Below are 23,670 nucleotides of genomic sequence, written 5' to 3' on the forward strand. Positions count from 1 at the left end.
TATAAGTTGCACGTTCCCCATATACAAGTTATATTCAGCATCTAAATGAAGATTTTTCACTCAGTAACAATGCCTTTAATTCCTTAAATAAAACAGCACCAATCACCATTAGACTTTTAATGATATATCTGATGGTTCCTGTGGGATTATTTATGTCACTTTTATTAACAAAAAGTACAAAGTCATGCAAACTTTAAAGTGTTAAAATCACATACAACTTTGATAAGTCAACTAATTTCTGATTTACATGAAAAGGCAGTTCAACAGAAACATCTGTTTTGATCATTGCTCTGTTAGACAAAGGTAACAATCAACACAATTAATACATTGTCTTGAGGAATACACTTAACAGTATATGCAACTATTTAGTTTAACAACAAATAACGAGTATTTCACCTCTTCCGCCTAAACACAAAACCAAAAAGCATTTCTACTACTCTCACTCTCTCTCACTCTCCTCCATGTTCTTCCATAATTCTCCTAATGTAGCAAATGGATGAAACTATGAATAAAATAGTTTACAATGATCTTATGATTTTAATACTTTACAGTTTGCACGATTGTGTGTATGCCTCTCTCTCTCTCTCTCTCTCTCTCTCTCTCTCTCTCTCTCTCTATATATATATATATATATATTTTTTTTTTTAAATCACACAGGTGTTCATTTATAACCACCATGACTTTAGTCAAGATGAACACAGGAGATCATAGATGTCACTGGTGAAGGTCTAATAAATACAAGACAGACCTGGTCCCACAGAGTGAGATCTATGCAAGAAGATAGTGGTACAGTTCTAAAGAACTGCTAAATCGTAGTTCATCCACCAGGACCAATCACAATTACTTTTTCTTCCCCTTTTCTTTCCTCCAAGAGTCCATGAGTTGAACCTGATGCCTCAACCGGTGTTGTTTAATGTCTGGTTAGCAGGTTTGCCACAGACCCTCCCCCCCCTTCAGTTTATTTGTACCACTGTTGTCTGGAAAAAAAGAAAATTTACATAGACATTAGAAGCATGATAAAGTTAAGACAACATTAATATATATTATATGAAATTCCTGTAACAGGAAAAGGGGGGAAATTATCAGTATCAGAATAAATGACAACTTAAGAATGAACTTTTCCAAGATATACAAAATTAAATCCTATGGATTTGTTTATTATCACACATTAAAAATATAAAATCCTTTCCAAGAGTCTGTATTTAAAGGGGGAGGGGATAAAAGACAAACCTGGTTATAGTATCAGAGGGGACTTACAATATTATTGACATTATAACCATGGTTGACTTTTACAAATTACATGGAAATTAGTAAAAATTTCATAAAACTTTATTAATAGATACAAAACTCCAGTTATACTAAATAATGTTTCACTTTCATTAGGCATTATACAAACTGTCTATGAAACAAGCATAAGGTGTGCAATATTTTTTGTATAACATATTCGAATATTTAATACTATATTATCTAATAGAATATAATCTGATTTTTTTTTCTCAAACAAATGTTTTTGAAATTATTCAAATTTCGCAACAATAACTTTTTTTTTTAAAAACAGATCCAAATGTTTAATTGCCCAAAGCACTTCACTAACAGTAAAAAATTAAGTTCTACATCTTCATCTTTCTCACCCATTTGATTCTTCGTTTCATCAGCAGTCATTATCTGTTAAAATTTGACATGTGATCATATCAATCATTACACAAGCACCTAAATTACATTGATTTAAATCAGTCCGATTTGTTTTGCAAATCTATTCTGATAAAAGGCAAGTCTTCCTTGTTAGTATTAGTTTCAACAGGATCAGTCCTAGGAGTTTCTATACTAAATCTGGCATGATGAAAAGCATTATAGGTGATCTTTTATGATACTGTTCTATCTTTGACATTTTCTACTGCTGTTATTGCACAGCTTCTCCTTCAAGACAAGCAATAGTTTTAAACAAAATGAGTTTTGAAATTCTGTACACCCTTGATCCCTGAAATGAAAGTTTTTGTTTTTTTTAAAAAAACTTGCTTTTGTGCACTTTGTCTGGTGCACACTCAGATGTGGCTCTAGGGTTTATAGCACCCCTAGGTAGAAATGTATTTGGCACCACTGAGATACTTTTATAAAATATTATAATGAAAATTTTGAATTTTGGCAGCCCCACAACATTGCTGCCTCCTATGCCCTGCACACACTTTCCCAAAAGAAGTAGAATTTTATTACCCACAATCCTAGTAGAATAAGCCCAGCTCCACATGCCTTGGAGCAAGCATTAGGTAGCAGTTGCCCAGGTGTTGGCTGCTCCCTGGTAGCAAAGAGGCCTGATACAACACACTACACCCACATGCATATTCATCACTAACTTACATTTTAGGCCCTGTTTTCAGATATTCTGTAGTCAACACAGACAATTGGCAGAGATGGATCCAGGTCCTGGAGCCACTACAAACAAGCCATATATATGTGTGTGTGTGTGTGTGTGTGCGCACACATGCTTTTCTTTTTCTGTTGAGTCTGTTTTGTTGCATTCTATAACTTTGTAAGAAAAGCTCCATAATTTGTTGGAGTTTCTTACACTGGATTGAATGATTGTAAATAGAGAGTTTGTTTATGTATAAATGTTAAAAAAATATATATTATTTATATATATATCCCACTGAAGCAGCTCTGACTGAAACAAGGCCAATGTCAGGCAAACATCTTGCACTACATCTAACAAGTAATAGCATTGATTCTTAGATTTTCCATTGACAAACATTTCCTTCTTTTCTGTACCATTCAAATTTGCACAGCCTAAGCTGTAATATGATCTCTTCACAGTTTACACACCTATGGACTTTTTACCCTTGAACTTTAATGTTCTGTCAAGAATTAATTTAAAAAGAGTAGTTTCATCTGCATTAAGTGTGCAATATCCTTCAAGTATATTGTGCCATACTAAATTTAATCGCTCCACAAGAGTGATTTTTTTCATATATCTTGCTTCAATTTAACTTTCCAAAACATATGTTGTGACTCAAATCAATCTATACAACTAGTGGAACAAAGTTCTCAATCCCAAATAATTTGGCAAAATGTTTAGCTTTTATTATTAAAAGCAGACCACTTACTGGGATATTTTCACTCATTTGTTATTTAAACAAGCCTCATCAACATCAGAATACTGGGAGTTTACGTACATACTTCATTTTGTTACAGTTCTTTTCAAAAAATAAATTTTTTGAATTCCAATGTGCACTATTCAGTTCGATAAGTTAAATTCTCAAGCAACAATAAAATTCTTTATCACAAAATTCTTCTTTGATAATTCATCACAATGAAGCATCCTTTCACGTAAGGTTCCAGTATTTGTAGCACACTTGTTTTTCGACACCTCACTGATCAAAATAATCATACTATTTCAGTTCAAAAATAATATCTATATATGAGAATAGTACAAGACAGACTGACTGACTTTTTTTTTTTTTTACAAAACACAAATATCAGAATCAAATTTATTATTCTTTTCCAAGATACTGTCCCTAACTCTGACATTTCCACTATCAATCATGGCAATGTATTAATTCTGGCAGCAAAAGAGATGTAAGCTGACTGCATAGCCATTTCAGGATACTGCACCTGAGTTAGTTGTACCGTGAATTTATGATCCTCAGGTGATCCTACACTGCCCAAACAAGTGATAACCACTGGAGAGAGATAAATCTGTCCTCTGGCATGTAAGCAAAACAGGTCACAATTTCCCAGCCCAATGTTGCTGTCATCATATGCAGTGAAGCAAAATGATTCCCTTTGACAGTTCCACAATTCTTTTCTTGTGAATATGGACATCATTGGGAAGCAAGCTTCTGTAATACTAAACATTAATCAATGCTTGAAGTGGCATAAAAGCCACAAGAAATAACTGTTCTGAATCCTAAAAGACACTTGCCTACTGAAGGCACTAATTTTTTGGATGGTGGGTACTTTGTGGTGTCATTCCATACTGGATCCCATTGTGAAGTGAAGTAGGATACTTATATCTCACCACAAAGTCACTATTTGCTGCAGAATAGCATTTCCTGACATCTAGTTCAGATTTCAGCAGAAACAATGAACCTTCCAGATGACAGGCAGCCAGCTTATCCCCCCCACCCCAAATTAATACTATACAGCAGCCGCCACCACCAGCCACTTACTGTCCAACTTTGACCTGACAGAACCAACTTTATCTTCCTCATTTATTCATTCAACTGCAGTTTTCTGAACAACCTTCATGTGTCAACAAATATCTTCTCTCGTCCTCCAACCCAAGCACGGTACTAAGAACTATAGGTTCTAATACCTCTTGTTTGGGGTTTTCATATTAAAAAAAAAAAAAAAAACCCACAATACAACCAGGCCTTGCAGAAAGAGAGTTTGATTAATAAGATTTTTTTTTTTTTTTTTTTTATGTGATAGTTGAAAAAGATCTGAATTGTGCACTAAGCTTATTGTGTATTGGATGGGCAATAAACAAGCATTTGCCTGCCTCAGTGTGTTGCATGAACCATTGGAAGCAGACATGTTACTTGTTTGTCTCCTGCAGACTTGCATTTAAAAGTTAATTTTAAATACAAAAAAAAAAAAATAATAAATACATTTTTAAATTAGCCAGATGAAAATATTACAGCAAAGGAGATAACGCTAAAAGAACTAGATGAAATCTTTCATATCACAGAGAACCTCAAACAAAAGATTTGAGGTTCTCTGCAATATTTATTTCTCCAGGGCCTAAAGAAGATTGTGGGCTATTGGAAATTGATTGATCAAAAAAAGAAAGCCAAAACTATTCAAACTCTGTTCAAATATTTCCGTAACAAATAATTTCTTCGCTGTGTATTTTATCCAATAAACATTTAATTCTATAATTATTTTCATTATCTTTTATATGGTATACAGTTAAAAAGTTATTTAAAAGGAATTCTTAAAATTATTCCCATTGATTATTACATTCGATTAGAGAGTTTCCATTTTGCAGGATGCACTCACAGGAAGAATTAATCGCAGTCAGACTGTACCATAAACTTGATATTGCGAAATATCAATGTACACACACAGAGTGAACAGAAATCATGGGTTACCTACATAGTAAAGGGTAGGCCCACCTTTTGCCTGGATAAGGGTACTCACACGGCTAGGCATTGAGTCCACTAGTTCACAAAAGCGTTTGACAGGTATTTCCACCCATGCTTGCTGTACCATCGCATTACTGGGTGGAGGATCCAAAGCTCAAACTGAGCTTTCCACAGCATCGCAAAAATGCTCCATAGAGTTCATTGTGTGATAAATGGGGAGGCCATTCCATGGTGGCAAAATCAGCAGAATGCTCTTCGAAACATGTTCTACTCACCACAACTGTGGGGAGGCACACTGTCATGGAAGAGCCCATTGCCCTGTAGGTGCACAATGACCATGAAGGGATGCATATTGTCTGCAAGGATGGACCGTTCAGAGATGAATCTAGACGTACCAGATGTCTCAACATATTCCAGGATTTCAAGGACTGCTGGAGGTTAGCTTAGCATTAGTGTGTGTGGTATGGCTGTTTATTGGTGCATTAGCTGGTATGGCTATAGTAAACCTAAGTAGCATTAGTAGAGTAGAATTCAAAAAGGCAGCCTATAAGCACCAGCGAAAAAAAAAAAAAAAAAAAACCCTTCCCATTTCACCCATCCAATTCATTCCAAATGTTTGTCTAGTTCTGCCTTGAATTTATTTAAGCTATCAACTTCCACAACAACAGAAACGTTTGTTCCAGCAATCAACTACCTGCTGCCTAAAGGCAAATTTCTGCACATCTATTCAACAACTGTCTTTCCTTAATTTCAGTTTATGCTCTCGGGTTTGTAATCTGAGGAAGAGGAAGAATCCTATCAGCATTAAGCCTGCTTAATCCATTCAATGCCTTATACACCTCAATCAGATCACCTCTCAGGTTAGTCTTCTCTGGATGCTTCAATTTGCTGAACTTAAACCTTTCTTCATAAGAGCACCCCCCCCTGTTCCCCTCACTAGTCTTGTTGCCCTTCTTGTAATTGTTGTTGGAACTCTACATCCTTCCTAAAATGAGGCTTCCAGACATGTACGCAGTACTAAAGGTATGGCCTGACCATTGCCTTATACATGAGAATAATCATCACCTTATGCCCACTCCAAAATTCCTGTTTATCATTGACATGAGAATAATCATCACCTTATGCCTACTCCAAAATTCCTGTTTATCATTGACAAAACCCATGACCTACTGTGGCAGCCTGTCTGCACTGCTCAGAAAACTTCATATCTGACTGCACAATTACCCCCAGGCCTCTTTCATTCTTCACTATGCTGAGTGTAACACCACCTATATGCAGTACTTTGTATTTGTCAATGTACAACTTCAGTTGCCACTTCTCAGCCCATCTGCCCAACTTTCCGAGATCCTGTTGCAGCAGCATACTGCCATTACTGTTATTAACAACTTTGACAAACTTTGTCAGCAAACTGTTGGCAAACTTTGACAATAAGCTTGATATACTTTCATCAATATCACTAATAAATATACAAAACAATGGACCCAACACCAAACCCGGGGAAAAACTACTAATAAAAGTAGTCCATAAAAAGCTGTGTCCATTGATTACCACTGTCTTTTCCCACTCAACCATCCTTTTTTTTTTTCCATTGTAGCAACTTGCCCTTAATGCCACTCCAATTTGTATAGTCTTCCATGTGCAACAATATCAAAAGCTCTTCTGAAATCCAAGTATATGATATCAAAATTACTTTTTGCATCCAGCTCCTTTGTGACCATGTCATAGTATCTAATCAAATTGGTCAGACAACACTTCCCCTTAACAAACCCATGCTATGTTTGAATTATTACTGCAGCCTTGTCTCAGATGACACTGCCATGCATCTTTAACCATTGACCCCAATACTTTCCCTGGAACAGAAGTCAAACTAACAGGTCTGCAATTACTCTTGTCACCCTTTGATCCCCTCTGTGAATTGGAGATACATTTGCACATTTACAGTCCATGGGGACTTCCCCGAATCCAAGGATGCTCTCATAACTATGGCTAAGGGTTTGCTTACTTCCTTTGCCATCTCCTTTAATATTACTGGATAGATTCCATCCACCCTAGGTGCCTTTTTATGTTTAACATCAACAATTTCTCCTCCAATTTGCTCTGTTATTACAAATAATTTAACTCCCTGTTAGAGTTTGATACACATCTGGCCCTCTCCTCCTTGAATAGTTCCTCATGTGTGAATATAGTGCAAAATACTCATTTAGTTTGGCAGCTATCTGAGAATTATCACACACAGTCAAACCATTGATATCAAGTGGACCAATCTAATTCATCCCCTTTCTTTTAGAGTTTATGTAAGAAAAGAAATTATTATTATCATCATCATCATTAGCCACATGGTGCAAGGAAGCCTGAGGCTTATTCTGCACCAGCCAAAAAAAAAAAAAAAAAAAAAATTTCTGAATTACCCTGGGTGAGAGAGAGCGAGCAAATCACCAAGAAAAAGAATGATATCCAGCTCAGGACCTGGGTGCGCCAAGCCCATACTCACCAGATGTGAGCCCCTGGGGTTAATCTTTGCTATTTTCCTTAGCATCCTTTGCCAATGATTTCTCATAGTCTGCTTTCAGTTGCCTAACCTCCTTTGTGACTTGATTACAGAATATATAGATATAGCTTATATCTACCATAGGTTTTTGTGTCACCTGACAATTTACTTGCAACTTATGCATTTTTCTTCTCTGCCATGAGTCTCAGTTCATCTGAGATACATTTGAGCCTAAACCTAGAACAGTATTTCTTATTGGGAACAAAAAGCCTAGTAGCTTCCAAGATTACTTCCCATTTAGAATTTGCTGTTGCTAACACCATCAGTTGGTCCCACTATATGGAATTTAAAAAAATCCGAGATCACTGTAGTTGCCTTTAACCAAAGCAAACCCCCCCTACCCCTGATGGTAGTTACATCTAAGTAAATTCCACATCAGTACACTGTGATCACTGCCACCTACTGGTTCTTTTATCTGTAAATTCTTAATGAAAGAATAATCAATGCTGATAATCAGATCAAGAGTGTTAATCCCCCTATTTGCCTCTCTAACATGCTGCTGTAAAAAACAACTGTCCAATAAACGCACAAAAGCCTTGCTAGTGTGCAAGTGACCAACCACAAGTTCCAGTCAATATCTGGGAATTAAATACCCCATTATAAGAGACACTGATTTATTGGCCCATTATTTCCGTGCATAATTGTTCATTGTACTGAGTCATTAAGCCTATAACAAACTCCTACCCTCATTTTTGTTTTCCCAGTGCTTATGTCACACCAAACTGACTGAACACTGCACTGTCCATCTATGGCAACTGGATGCACTTCCTTAGATTGTGTGTTTCTTAACCTAACAGCATAACCCCTCTTCCCTTCCTATCCTGTTTGTCCTTTCTATACACATTGTACTCTCCAAATTCCAATTCAGCATTCCTTATATCTGTGTGACACCATGTATCTTTACAGATATTGACCAGTACTTCAAATTCATCAAATTTATTTACTATACTCCTAGAATTGGTGTAAATTCAAGTATACATGCACCTGTTCTTACACTTAGTTACTCTAACACAGCCCACATATTACTTGTTTCATGATCCCAGCAATTTGCTTTCCAATCTACTGCTCATTTCAATAGCAGCAGTGCAAGAATAATTTCCACCTCTGCCTGCAGCTACTGTTAATCTATTAGTCTTTAAACCCCCCCCCCACAAGCTAGCAGTTTTCCGACCGACCTAACACTGCCTCGATAGCATCAGCAAACATTCTCGCACCCTTTCTATTTAAGGGTATCCCATCCCTGTAGAAGCAGTTTCTCCTGTTAACAAGCACAGAAGTTATCATGGAGCAAGCAAATACATGGGCTGTGTTAGGGTAACTAAGAGTAAGCACAGGTGCATGTATAATTGCATGCACACTAATGCTAGGAGCACAGTAAATAAATATGAAATGCTGGTCAAGACATCAAATGCAGACATTGTTGCGATTTCAGAGACATTGTGTCACTCAGACAAAGATGCAGAATTTGAATACGGAGTATTTCAATGCATACAAAAAGGATAGATAGGGTAGGAAAGGTTATGATAAGGGCTGTTAGATAAGAAGTGCATAAAATCTAAGGCAGTGCATCCAGTTGACAAGGGGGGCCATTATAATATTTAGTCAGTTTGGCGTAACAAGCATTATGAAACCAAAAATTAGAGTAGGAGCATGTTATAGGCTTAACGACTCTGAGTACAACAAACTGTAGAGGGAAATAGGGTGGGCTAGCAAATCAGAATGCCTTATAATGGGAGGTTAACTTTCAAAATATTGACTGGAACTTGAACTGGTCACTCACACATTAACAAGACTTGTGGATTTATGGGATGACTGTTTTCTACAGCAGCATGATAGAGAGGCAACAAAGGAGGTAATATCTGATTATCAGCAGTGATTATTTATGCATGAAGAATCTGCAGATAAAAGAACCAATAGGTGGCTGAGCTCACAGTGTATTGATGTGGGATTTACTTAAAGATGTAACAATCAAAGGTAAAGGAAAGAGTTTTTCAGACAGTTTTTAAATAAAGCGTGGGATCAATTGATGTTACAACCAGTCAACTCTAAATGGGAAGCATTCAAGAAATTAATCATTAAGTCACTAGGCTTTTCATATCAGCTAAGAAATACTGTTCAAGGTTTAGGCCTAAATGGATGCCAAATGAACTAGGACCTGTGAGAGAGAAGAAAAATGCATAGGATGCAAATAAATTGAGGCAACAAAGAAGTCTATGATGCTAGTCTGTAACTAAGTCACATAGGAGGTTAGGTAAGCAAAGGCAGATTATGAGAAATGTTTGGGAAAGGATTCAAAGAAAAACAGCAAAGACTTCTTATCTTATGTAAACTGTAGACAGAAGGTGATAACCAAATTGGTCCACCTGATACTGATGGTTTGGCTGTTGATGAGCCTGCTTAGGTTGCTTACATACTGATTGAGTACATTGTATCTATTGTGGATATTATAACTTCGCAACTGATGGCATGTTGCACTACCAGGGTACCTGCCCACCCACTGATGAGGCCCACTAGCTTTGAAACAATTGTCTGGGTGGTGGTATCATCTGAAAATAAATAACAGTAGTCTTCTCTACTAGAGAAGCATTATTTATTTGAAGTAGTGCAATACCAGCTATCTTGTTGTGAAGGCACCCACAATGAGATACTATTAAAACGATGCCTTTTACACTACATACGTAGTTCAAATTTATGGGTTAACTATGGTGTACCTACACTGATATTATATATCTAAATACACGAGGAATTCATTAGGGAAATGGAGGATCAATGTTTATCAAACTATAACAGGCAACTAAGCGATTCTGTAATAACAGATAATTTGTGACAGTGGGTAGGTCAGAAGTGACTAATCATGTTATTTATGTCTTTGTTTGATTTAAAAACATTTCTAGTTTACTGGCTAGAAGGTTAAGATGGGTTGGCAAGTTGAAGGTTTTAATTGAGAAATTTGTCATTCCTATTGCAGAGAACACTAGAATGACTCCCCTCCATAATAGTGATGCCATTGATCCTGCTGAGTGAGTAGATCAGTTAGTCAAACAAGTACAAAGGAGATGGGCAAGGACAAGCTCAGCCTCCTGTTTATATGTAAACTGCTGTAGAGTTTGGGATTAGAGTTCAATATGTAGTTTGACCTTGTCTTTTAATAATGAACTTTATATTGCTGGAAAATCAGAGATTTAAAAAACACTTGTCACACACTGATTCCCATTTCTTTAAAGATGGTACCTTGCACACATACGAGGGTGGTTCAATAAAGAATCGTCCTGACCTAGCTGTAGAGGATATGTGCTAGCCTGTTGTTTCTTGGCACAGGTTTTAGTCCTCTACATAGCCCCCCACCCTGCAGATTTACACATTTTTCCCCATCGATGGATGAGCCTACAGATAGTTTTTGTAGAAGTGGTGAGGTTGGTCTTTGAACCATGACCCTGTTGCGGAAATGAGTGTCTCATCATCAGGAAAGTGAATACGGCCGAAGAAATGATTTGAAGGAAGGAAACAAGATCGGGTGATTAAGCTGGATGGGGCAGTATTTCATATCCACAAGTGGCCGCTTGTGTTGCTGCAATTTCAGAAGTGTGAACTGGGGCATTGTCTTGAAGCATTCTTACACCTTTGGACAGCATGCCATGCCTACATGTTTTTATTTTCTCCCATAATTGTGAGTAAGTTAGCATAATGGGCACCTGTAATTGTTCTACCTTTTGGCAGGTAATCAGTCATTATTATACCTTCTCATCCCAAAACACTGTCAGCAAGACCTTTCCTGCTGACGCTTGGACCCTTGTCTTCAAAATGGTATCCAACTTTCATCCTGAGTGATTAGACAAGAGAAAGTCTGTTTTTTTGGCACAGGGCTAACAACTCTTGTGATTTCTGTTGTCTATCAGACTTCTGGAAGCCAGTCAATCAGGGAATCCATCTTGCACTCAATTTCTGTAAATGGAGTTGGTCATGGACTGTTTCAACAGAGCCCACACTAAATCTTCACCTCCTGGGGACAATTCACGCAGAGATATCTGGCAATCTTCCATGATTAACGACTCCACTTTTCTAATCGTGCTGTCATCAATGGCTGAATGGGCTCAGATTCTACCAATGTCCAACCACACCTAAACTGTCTATGCCAGTGCTTCACAATGCCACAGGATGGGGCTTTATCCTTATATACAATAGTCATCTCCTCATGGATTTCTTTAGATTTCCCCTTCAAGAACAGATACCAGATCATAGCTCTGGCTTCAACTTTGTCCATTATGCTACTTCGTCACATGTTCAGCTCTGCAAGAGAAAAACAAATTAAGACAGGGCTGAAATTTTACGCCTTTAGCACAGAGATATGTATGATGCTACACACAAAATATGGACTCCACAATATGTGGAAGTAGGTGAGAGCGATTCTTTATTGAACCACCCTCATATCCATTCTGATATTAATTGTCAGAAACTTTGATCTGGATCTCCTCTTTTTAATCTCTTAAAAAAAAAAAAAAAAAAAAAAAAAATTATATATATATCAAAGCTCAAATTTTGAGCTCATTGGCAAAGTGTCAATTTTTTGGCACAAATTGTGAACATGGATGAAACATGATTATTTCAGTATGATCCAGAGACCAAAGAACAGTCAAAGGAGTGAAGGAAGTGGCTTCCCCAATCCAAAGTTCCACACCCAAACATCTGGCAGGATTTTGTTTATTGTCAACCCAGAAAAGGGCAAAATAATAGCTGCTGAGCATTACTCATCGCTTCTGGAGAAATTGCAGGAGGTATTCAAGGCCAAAAGCAGGGAAAAGTTCACCAAGGAGTGCTGTTTTTCAGAACAATTCTCTGGCGTGTGCACATGCACCCATCAAATTAGCTGAACTGGAATTCTGGCTTCTTCACCATCCACCATGTTCACCAGATTTTGCACCCTCAGACCTCTTTCCAAATCTCAAAAAAGCATTTAAAGGGTATCAAATTTGCACCAAATGATGGCATAAAGCAACAGAAGGCCTGGTTTGGAGAGCAGTCTTTCTATTTCAGGTTTACAAATGGTAGAAACATTAAATAGACTATATAATTGGATTATTATTATATATATATATTTTTTTATATATATATTATAAGCTGAAAACTTATCAGCACCCCATTGTACATGCTATTATCTAGTAACATATCAGCATTTCTTTAAATAAGATACTCATAGAAAATATTAAGATTATCAAGAAGAGGATAGTAACTGCTCTCCTGACATCAAAAAATGCACCCAGTCATTTGCAAACTGGGTTTTGCAACCCAGTTTGCAAATAACTGGGAATATATGAATTTTAAAACAAATTTTCAGAATTGTGAATTTTAAATTTTTTTAATTAATGGTACAAACTTTATTATATAAAACTAAATTGGTCAGTTTATGAAAAATTGTTCAAGCATAAGCTATATTTACATTAAAATGTAGTAAGTAGATAGGTACCCAGCTGTCATTGGGCTGCATCTTCTTCACATTTTGGAATGTCAAATACTTCAGCAAATAAGGGTGGAAGTTTTAAGTGTGTCCAGTTAGCTCTGAACCATCGTAAATGGTCCATGTGCTTCCCACCAAGTGAACGTAGTTCAGGCAGTTTCATCATTAAAGTTGCAAAAAGATGAGGGTCACTGGGATGATTCCTGCCAACTTGCAACTTAAGAGCTTCCATCAGTTTTTCTTGCTGCTGTTCTATGGCTTTGTGATCATAAATTCCTGATCGCTCTAAAAAAATGTACAAAATTTCTTCGGTTATTTATCAAACTGCAAATGAAATATTCAACAAGTATTTATGTAGCTTTGGATAATCAATTTTTGACACACAGAACACAAATGACAGCAACTACCTCAATTAGACAGTGCAATTCAAAAGTTTCTGGGGTGTGTGTGTGTGTGTGTGTGTGTGTGTGTGTGTGTGTGTGTGTGTACCAGCTATTCCATAGAATTCCCTTTGGAATAATTCCATCTTAAGAATACGTCAAGCCCAGTAAGTTTACCATTGCTGGGAAGAGCCTAGAACCAGTTTCATTATTGCAGTTTCCTCGGTTTTGTTGCATCTCCAAAATATCATTAAAATTTTAACCTAAAGACAAAATTTAGCATTGGAAATAAAGAAAAATTAATTGGGAGAAAATGTACATTTCCTAATTTTATATGTTATGATGCAGAAATCAGTCCCAGTGTAACACATTATAAACACTTAAACCAAACTGATAAAAGATTTCTACAGTGTCATAGCAAACCCCTAGTGCAAAGTTAGATTGTAGAGCCTGCTATGTTAATTTTATCAGTTTGATATATGAATAAAAGGGGTGATACAATTAAGAAATTATTTTTAATATCCACTAAATTATCTAGTGACATTAAGATTTCCTAATCTGATCAGACCTAAATGAGGCTATAAGTTATGAAAGGGAAACAGTTTACTAAAGGGTAAATTATAATTACAATTATATAATACAGAGTTGTTAGTTTTAAAATACAAGTTTATATTTATTTATTCATTATAACTTCATATTTATTATAATAACAAGCAAATATGTAAAACAACAATTATTTAAGTACAGTTCACAAAATATGCTGGAAGTGCACACCACTCTGCTGAAGGCAAGCATTCCCTGGTTTCATCATATTCTGTGCCAACTCAGAGTTTTGATTTATTCTTGCAATAGCATCTGAGATGTTTGTTTTCAGGTGTCCTATAGTGTGAGACTTACTGTCATAACAAGTCCTTTCAGATGGACATTTCACATAAGTCATGCGAAATCAACCATTCCCAAGAAATTATCGCAATAATTCCATGGTTTTTCACATGGTATGGCAAGTAGCCCCATCTTTCTGACAGTAGAAAACCTCTTATCAACTTCAAGCAAAAAGATAAACTGCATTAAAATGTTTTTATAATTTTCTGATTTCACAGTATCCTCTAACAATCCTACACCACTGGAGTGCACACCAAATGCCAATTTTAACTGAATGCAAAGGGCTTTTGTAATATGCATGGGGATTGTCCAAATTACAATTATTGATCATTCTGACTATTTAACATACCCCCTCAGATGATACCAAGTATCACACACACACACACAAAAAAAAAAAAAAAAAAAAGTTTCTAACATTTGAATGTTGGGAACAAAGGCCATAAACCAATTACAGTAATGGAGCCTAGCAGCTTGATCAGTAGGCCACAATTTGTGCATGGCAGAAGCAATATGCTCTCAAATTCAGCAAATGTGCAGCATTATGTGCACTAGCTAAAGAGCATGCTCTTCTGTTATGAGATAGTTTGTAATGATTTAGAGGTGGACTGCAACAAACTGAACCTCACATCCTTGACCCTGTCTCTTCAAACTTCCTAATAAAATAGGAAATTTGTAGTTCTGTTTAGCACTCTTGCTTCTGGGACCACTTGTTTAAAAGCTTTGTACAATGCATATGATTTCTTACCAAAATAATGCTTCACTATAAAAATTGTTAAGTCAGAACCATCTTTCTTGATTAAAAGTTTCTCTGGTATAATACACCAACAGAGGTCAATTTTTCACATCCTTAAAAGTTAAGTTCATTTACTTAAAGTTACGTCTCACTGGTTAAACTCAATCAGATCCCTCTACCAATGAAATCTTGCAGACAACATACGGAAACTGACAATGAGTTTTTAAATGAACACACTATAGAATACATGATCAAGATCCCATAAATGTCTTTTTTTTATGGGTAACAAAAAAAAGTTCGGAGCACTGTGCAGTACTAATAATATTAACTTTTAATGGATACACTTTTTTTTTACAAATTAAGTGGCAACTTACAATAAGTCATTATAAATGACTAACAAAAGAGGAAAACTATGCATACCTCAGTAATGAAGCCTCACTCACAGGAAACTAATGATAAACATTCAAAATTTGTACCAGTAATTTTGGTACAAGTATTGTATCTTGCGATCAGTAAATTGTAGTTTAGTGAATCGTAGTGGTAATTGTTCTAATTATTCTATGATACACTACACAGAAAGTAGTTCAAATGTTGTTGATGATTAAGCTTAATACCAGCTGGAAGATAAATAAATTCAATACTGTAACTAAAAACACTTTATTTACAATAAAATAAATATATATTTACAATAAAAATAAATAACACTGATAAAATATACTAAAAACCTAGAAATTAAAGCGATAAAATTTGCTGTAGCTTTCGGAGGCAGCAGTCTGCTTCCTCAGCAGCATATGTCTACTGTGCGGCACATCCTTAAATAGCAGATCCACAGCACACGTCAACATGGTTGGAATTTTCCATTTGCGCACCAGGACCGGAAATGGCTCGGGAGCACACTAGCTGAAACAGTTCGCGTCCAAGAAAGACTGTTTCCAAGAGGGGGTGTAAACATACACCCCTATCCCTATTAATAGTATTGCTAACTGCCCCACTGCATAAGCTCTCAAGCCATTTACGGTCCCAGAACCCCTGTGCATGATCTGTGATGACAGCATCCACTGGGGAAATTTGATGTTGTTTCTCCCAGAGATGTTCTGCCACAGCAAACTTCCCATAATTTGGGTTTACATGCTCCCCTAGCCAGTCTTTCAATCGCCACCCCATCTCACCCACATAACACCCCAGAATCCAGGCATTTAATTTTGTACACCACCCCACTGCTGGCTTCTTTGGATATGGGGGCTTTAACTCGAGATATCACTGTGTGCAACCTCCGACCTGGAAGTTGCACACAGCGTATCTGACCCCCCCCCCCCAATTATGCGTGCAATGTGGTCTGAAAGGCCCAGATAGTAGGGAATGTATGCAGTGCTAACAGGGGCGAACTGCTAATTACGGGTGGACTACTCCTAATGGCTCTGTCTAACACCCTCTGGGTGGGTGGGGGGTAGCCGCAGTTCTTGAGGTCTGCTGTGACCCAAACAATTTCATTATCTTTATCCTCTGAGGTGCTGCAGTGGGATCCCACCCTGTCTAGAGCCTTACTTTTTTTTGTTGGCTGGCCTGTGCCGAGGTATAATGGGTATATTGACCCCGGCCCATCGGCTTTCTAAATACCTTGGACTTAAGCCTGCCGCCTTCCCTAATTACCAACACGTCAAGGAATGGCAAGGTTCCCTCTGCTTCCACCTCCGAAGTAAATTTGATAAAAGGGAAGAAACTATTAAGTACCCGATCTTCCCTCCCCCTTTGTATAATGGAGAAGGTGTCATCAACATATCTCCTCCATCTGCACATGGGAAATTCCAAATCCCCAAACATTGACTTCTAGCTCTTCCATAGCTAAATTGGCCACTATGGCACTAATGGGGGAACCCATGCTGTACCATGGACTTGTCTGTACATGACATCTTGGAATACCATATCGGTACTAGATAAGCAAAACTACACTCCTTCACAAATGTCATCAATACTTAGAGGTGACCTGGTACTTAACGATACATCCTTTTCTAAGGCCATTCTAACACACTGTAAGCTAAACTTAATGGGAATACAAGTAAACAGTGACGTAACATCGAAAGAGATCATTATCTCATCTTCCCATATAGTCTATCCTTTTATAAAGTCCACAAATTCCTTATTGTTCTTAATGACAGAGCCAGAAAGTCCTACTACAGGTGCAATTAGCTTGGCTAAGTACTTAGATAAAGCATATGTAGGACTGTTTATAAATGATACAATAGGTCTGAGCAGTATACACCAACATCAGGTCAACAACATCCAGTAGCATGTAATGACCAATAGACTATCCATCCTGACTTTTGCCAACGTTGTAAAAGGCTATTCACTTGTCGTTCCCAACTAACCAACAGATTACGGCGGTTAACTTTATATATAGCGGTATTCTGTAATAATTCTAATGCTTTACTACAATATTATTCAAAGTCAGGATGGATATCTAAGGAGGTCTATTGGTTGTTACATGCTGCTGGATGTTGTTTACCCAGATTCTATGGGCTCCCAAAGATACATAAAGTAGGTATACCGCTCAGATCTATTGTATAATAAACAGTCCTACATATGCTTTATCTAAGTACTTAGCTAAGCTAATTGCACCTACAGTAGGACTTTCCAGCTTTGTCATTAAGAACAGTAAGGAATTTGTGGACTTTATAAAAGGACAGACTATACGGGAAGATGAGATAATGATCTCTTTCGATGTTACATCACTGTTTACTTGTATTCCCATTAAGTTTGGCTTAATGTGTTAGAATGGCCTTAGAAAAGGATGTATCGTTAAGTACCAGGTCACCTCTAAGTATTGATGACATTTGTGAAGGAGTGGAGTTTTTCTTATCTAGTACCATTATGGTATTTCAAGATGTCATGTACAGGCAGGTCCATGGCACAGCCATGGGTTCCCCCATTAGTGCCATAGTGGCCAATTTAGCTATGGAAGAGCTAGAAGTCAATGTTTAGGGATTTGAAATTTCCCATGCGCAGATGGAGGAGATATGTTGATGACACATTCTCCATTATACAAAGAGGAGGGAAGGTCAGGTACTTAATAGTTTCTCCCCTTTTATCAAATTTACTTCGGAGATGGAAGCAGAGGGAACCTTGCCATTCCTTGACGTGTTAGTAATTAGGGAAGGTGGCAGGCTTAAGTCCAAGGTATTTAGAAAGCCGATGTGCCAGGGTCAATATACCCACTATACCTCGGCACAGGCCAGCCAACAAACAAAAAAAAAAAGTGTGGTCAAGGCTCTAATAGACAGGGTGGGGTCCCACTGCAGCACCTCCAAGGATAAAGATAATGAAATTCGGGTCACAGCAGACCTCAAGAAGTGCAGCTAACCCCAGAGGGTGTTAGACAGAGCCATTAGAGGAGTAGAGTCCACCCGTAATGAGCACCGCATACATTCCCTACTATCCAGGCCTTTCAGACCACATTGCACATATAATTCAGGGGTGTCAGATACGCTGTGTGCAACTCCCAGGTCAAAGGTTGCACACAGCGATATCTCGAGTTAATGATCCCATACCCAAAGAAGCCAGCAGTGGGGTGGTGAGGCGGGGCGGGGCGGTGATTGAAAGACCAGCTGGGGGAGCATGTAAATGCAATAAAGTCCGCAAATTATGGGAAGTCTGCTGTGGCAGAACATTTCTGGGAGAAACAACATCAATCCCCAGAGGATGCTGTCATCACAGATCATGCACAGGGGTTCTGGGACCGTAAATGGCTCGAGAGCTTACACATTGGGGCAGCTAGCAATACTATTAATAGGGATAGGGGTATACGTTTACATTCCATCTTGGAAACCGTCATTCTTGGATGTGATGAACTGTTTCAGCTAGCACGTTCCCAAGCCATTTCCGGTCCCGGTGCGCAAATGGAAAATTCTAACCGTGGAACCATGTGAAGTGTGCCGTGGATCTGCCGCACAGTAGACATAAGCTGCTGAGAAAGGAGACTGCTGCCTCCAAAAGCTACAGCAAATTTAATCGCTTTTAATTTCTAGGTTTTTAGTATATTTTATCAGTGTTATTTATTTTTATTGTAAATATATATTTATTTTATTGTAAATAAAGTGTTTTTAGTTACAGTATTGAATTTATTTATCTTCCAGCTGGTGTGAAGCTTAATCATCAACATGAATTGTCCCAGCCTTGTAGGCCTATTTAGAGATAGTTCAAATGTTCTAATCATAGATTGGCTTTTTTTGTTTTGAGCCAAGAAATGAGAAGGGTAATAACATTATTTAAAACAGTTAGCACATACCGCACAAAACTACAAATCATGTAACGTAATCAAAACAGGATGCAACGATTAACTGGTACAATCATTAGTTCACTGCTTTGCCAATTAATCTTTTATCGGCCATTTCCTGCTAAATTTAAGCCAGTTAATTACTGCCAAGAGATTCATCAGATAGCTTTGATATACTGAAATGGATTAAGTAAATGTTTTCTGAGTTTGGCTGCTGTTATAGCAAATTTATTTTTTATTAATACAGAGAATATCATTAAAAATAAATGTAACTTAACAGGTTACAAAAATAAATGTAACTTAACAGGTATTTTAATCAAATTTATCTTTTTAACACAGTACAAAAGGGGGGGGGATCAAAAGTAGTTTTACACAGAGTAACCAATGAATGCTCTTAAATGGTAATGCAAAAGCAGAGTTCCCCCATTTTCAGGACAGCCTATTCCTTGTAGGTTTACACAAATTACACCAGTAATAAATATGCTTTCATTTTCAACTGATGAAGCTGGTGCACTTAAACACTTCAGCCAGTTTACTCAGAAGAGGTTGTTTGTCTCATGTTTTTCCACCATAGAAATGGGCTATCACATTTTCATTCAATTCTTGAGTGCAACACTGAATAATGCTTTTTTTTTAGGATACCTTTTGAATTTACTCTGAGTGACATTTCTTCTGTTCCTTTATTTTGAACACTGTCTTAGGAGAGGACAAACTTGAAAGTCACAGTAAAGCATGGGATATACTGGTCCAGTGCAGGTTGGCAAGATTGACTGTATTTAGCAGTCGTGGGCTTGAACCCCATTCTACTCAAAGAGCATATGCTACTGCACTCCTGCTCCTGACCCCAGATACAGAAGCCTTTATTTTGACCTTCAGAACTGGTTGAAACATCCTGTTAAAATATTAATCCCCTCTTACCTCCATTTTATCTTGCTCCACAGCTTCTAAAACTCATATCACTTTGAAATTATCTTAAATCTAGGATCTATAAAAGTAGATAAACAAAGATTTATTTTTAATATAAATGGAAAAAAAAAAAAAAAAAAAAAAAACTTTTCAAAATTGATGATTTAAGCTACTCAACCGTGGTCAGAATTCTACTGAAATTATAATTTTGGACAGCTTTGGCCAAAAATAAATTGAGTCAAAATTGTAGGATTTCTTCAAATAGACTTAGGAGTTGGACAAATTTTTCTACAAACCCCACTGGTATGAACTTAATGTTGGAATATTGTTATCCACAGCATATGTTGAGAGCTTTTTGCTGTTATGTGTTTCTTTCCAGCATGTAATATATTGAATTCCAACAAGTGAATATATCTTGAATTAATTTATGCTTCGTTAAATTAGCTGCTCCTGTATTTCCATTAATTTGTTAACTACTGAAGCAGAATGACTGAAGTATTTTACAACATTCCTATTGATAGTAACGTCACTCCTTACAGCCTGCATTTCATTTATTGAAAGTTGTAATGTGTGTATGAAACATGATTGTTACTGTAAACCACTATCAGTGACATTAGCTGCCATATTTGCCCCAGAATCTTGCAGTAATAAGACTTCATTTTTTGAGAGCTTATATTCTTCTTGCACATTGTTTAACTCTTCGCTGATCCGTATCTTGTATGAGAGCCCGTGAAAGGTAGAACTCTAAGAACATAGTGTTGTTCAAACTCATCCAAAAGCCAGTAGCCTGTAATACTCAGAAATGGAGAATTATTTGTAGTCTGTCCAAATATCAGTGGTTAAAGAAATGTTGGTGGTTTTTATCAAGGGATGTTTAAAGTTTTGTTTTTGCCTTCTGAAATATATCTGTAATAATTTTATCAGTGAAATATTTTCTACTTGGAATATTGTAATTTTGGCAATTTTTTTTAATAGCCTTTAAAATCCAATGTCAGATGTTATAGAATATGGTTGAAGGTCAACAGCTATCATTTCTCCAATTAAATAATGGATCTCTTTGACCTAAAGGTTATTAATATCCCAAAGCTTCTTTAATACTGCATCTATAGTAGTTTGCACTTTAGCATGAGGTCCAATGGTGCTGCTACTTCCTGAACATTCAGCATAGGTCCTTTTCAACTTACCTGATGCTTTGTTTCTTTTGACAATTCTTCTGGATTTCTCTGTTTATACTCCGGGACAACCAAACGGTCAGGAGTTCACAAGATAGACAGAATACAAGAAGCAGCACAGTATTCAGCAATCACGGGCTTGAACCCCAGTTGCTCAAGGCACGTGTACTTATGCACCCGCGCACCTGACCACTAGGCTACGGAGGCCTTCTTTCCTCTGGATAGAACTTAAGCTGATTCATCCATCATATTTGTGGGTGTCAACATTTTGGCTTTTACCATCCCCCTTGATAAGGCAGTATCACAAATTACATGTGCATTTGGATTGTAATATGCAATTACATATTACAATCCAAAGGGGAAAAAAAGTTTCCTTTGGATTTATCTTAAAATACTTCCAAATAATGCTTGGTACTATAATGTTCACCTTAACAATTACTTAAATCTAATTAAATTTAATCTGAAAAATAACAAGAGGATTACAAACACATGGATTAACAAGGTGTACAAACAAACTGAATACAACACGGGGCAAAGGTAAAGATGTGTGTGTTTTTGGAAAAAGCAGTTGCATTCATTTTTATTATCTTTGTTGTTTTGGTAATCCTTGAGGTTGTCACAGACATTCTCTCAGATATGCCAGACAAACTGTACTTTCTACCTGGGAGTCTAAAACAATGATGGAACTGATATTCAAGTGACATTTAAGTCAAGAGAACCCAATTTCGACGAAGGCCAGACGGTCTCTGAGAGCCAAATCCTCTGATTGCACCTACATGATGGTGAGACTGTTAGTAATCCTGAGTATTAGTGAGAGTGATTACTAACAGTGAGACTGTTAGTAATCCTGAGTAGTAATCACAAGCACACTGTGGGTGACCACCCAGGTGTGAACCAACATAAGTAGGGGTCAAGGTGTGGCACCCATACCACATGGAGGAATGCTGCCCCTCTGTGTTACCAGGCAATACTAGATGGGAGACTACTCATCAACCAGTGCAATACCACCACCTTGCTTATTGGAGGACCCATGTTTAGTCTCCAGAGCTAAGTTTCGGCCAACAATTCCCAAATCTTTTCCATCATGCAGTATGACTGATGACTTTTGAGGTTATGATGAACATCATGGCAAGATCCAATCTTTCTTACATTTCAAGGGTGCAGCTCTAAAACGGTGTTCACAGGCCAGCCACTAGTTAGTACACCAGACCAAACATATTGGTAACTCTTTAGGAGGCTTCTGTATCAGATAAGGTATAATCTCGCTACCTCTACTCTGCCAGATAGTGACTGGAGGGAGTCCGAGCAGTGTATGCAGGGGTGCATTGTCGAGGCCGCGTTATATCAAGGATCTGGGTATATTCTTACCATGTGTACGCCATACCCAAAAATTGTATTACTTTGTACAGCATGTTCCCCACAACTTTTTCTTACTATTGAATACATCATGAATTGTTAAACTAATAGGGTAAGCTTATCTGAAAAAAAGATCTAAACCTCCCAAACACTTCCTAGTTCATTTCACAAATATGAGGTCTCAATTCTAATCTCAACAACATCCATTTGCAGTCGGCCAAACTCCATGTACTTTTTCTAACAGAATCTCAGTTATCAGTTGATTCAACTACTGCTCATCTCAGTTGCCCAAATTATTCGACGTATAATTCCTTTTGCCTCAAAGGTGATACTTGTGCATATGTCCGTTCCGATATTCCCTGTCAGACTTGTAATTTGGAATTTCCTCTTTTCGATCTTCTCTGGCTTAAAATCTCTACCTCAATGTGTCAAATTCATCTGTTGTCTCCACTGTTCTCTCAACTCCACTAATCACTTGGAGCTCTGACTTCCTCTCTTTACAACTTGACTTTCTCCCATCAAACGTTCCTAACAGTGAGGTAATTTTCCTTCGTGATTTTAATGTTCACAACTCCAGCTGGTCGAGATGGAGTCTTTTGCAATTACTAGCGACCTTGCACAAATTGTTCATTTACCTACAATAATACCAGACAATCCTAATCATACAGCCAACACATTTAATATTTTTCTCACAAACAACCCTTCTAAGTACACGGTCAAAGTGAGTGATTCTTTAGGCACCTCAGATGACAACTTGATTGTCTCTTCTCCGATGGAGCCTTTATTTTATGGCTATTCCCAATCTCTTATTGTTTGGCATTACAAGAATGCAAAATGGAATAACCTGCAAGATTTCTTTTCTTTGGCCAGATTACTGTTTCAAAACTTCT

General features: G+C 37.3%; 1 protein-coding gene across 2 annotated transcripts in view; it reads right to left on the reverse strand.

Moving 5' to 3' along the window:
- Window positions 1–641: 641 nt before the first annotated feature.
- The window catches only part of LOC150077282 (ecdysone-induced protein 78C-like), a 496,295-nt gene continuing 473,266 nt past the window's right edge, over window positions 642–23,670 (reverse strand). Inside the window, exons 7-8 of one of the 2 annotated variants that reach the window (XM_090386083.1) lie at window positions 13,091–13,366; window positions 642–977 (exon numbers count right to left, since the gene is read on the reverse strand). In XM_090386083.1, coding sequence (XP_090242209.1) covers window positions 13,098–13,366 — 269 coding nt within the window. In that variant the 3' untranslated portion in view covers window positions 642–977; window positions 13,091–13,097. Of the gene's footprint in view, window positions 978–13,063; window positions 13,367–23,670 lie in introns of both variants that reach the window. The other variant, XM_090386082.1, reaches the window with a different exon arrangement.

Source organism: Mastigoproctus giganteus, chromosome 12, assembly GCF_048544385.1.
Source record: "Mastigoproctus giganteus isolate SK-2022 chromosome 12, ASM4854438v1, whole genome shotgun sequence".
NCBI classification, from domain to species: Eukaryota; Metazoa; Arthropoda; class Arachnida; order Uropygi; family Thelyphonidae; genus Mastigoproctus; species Mastigoproctus giganteus.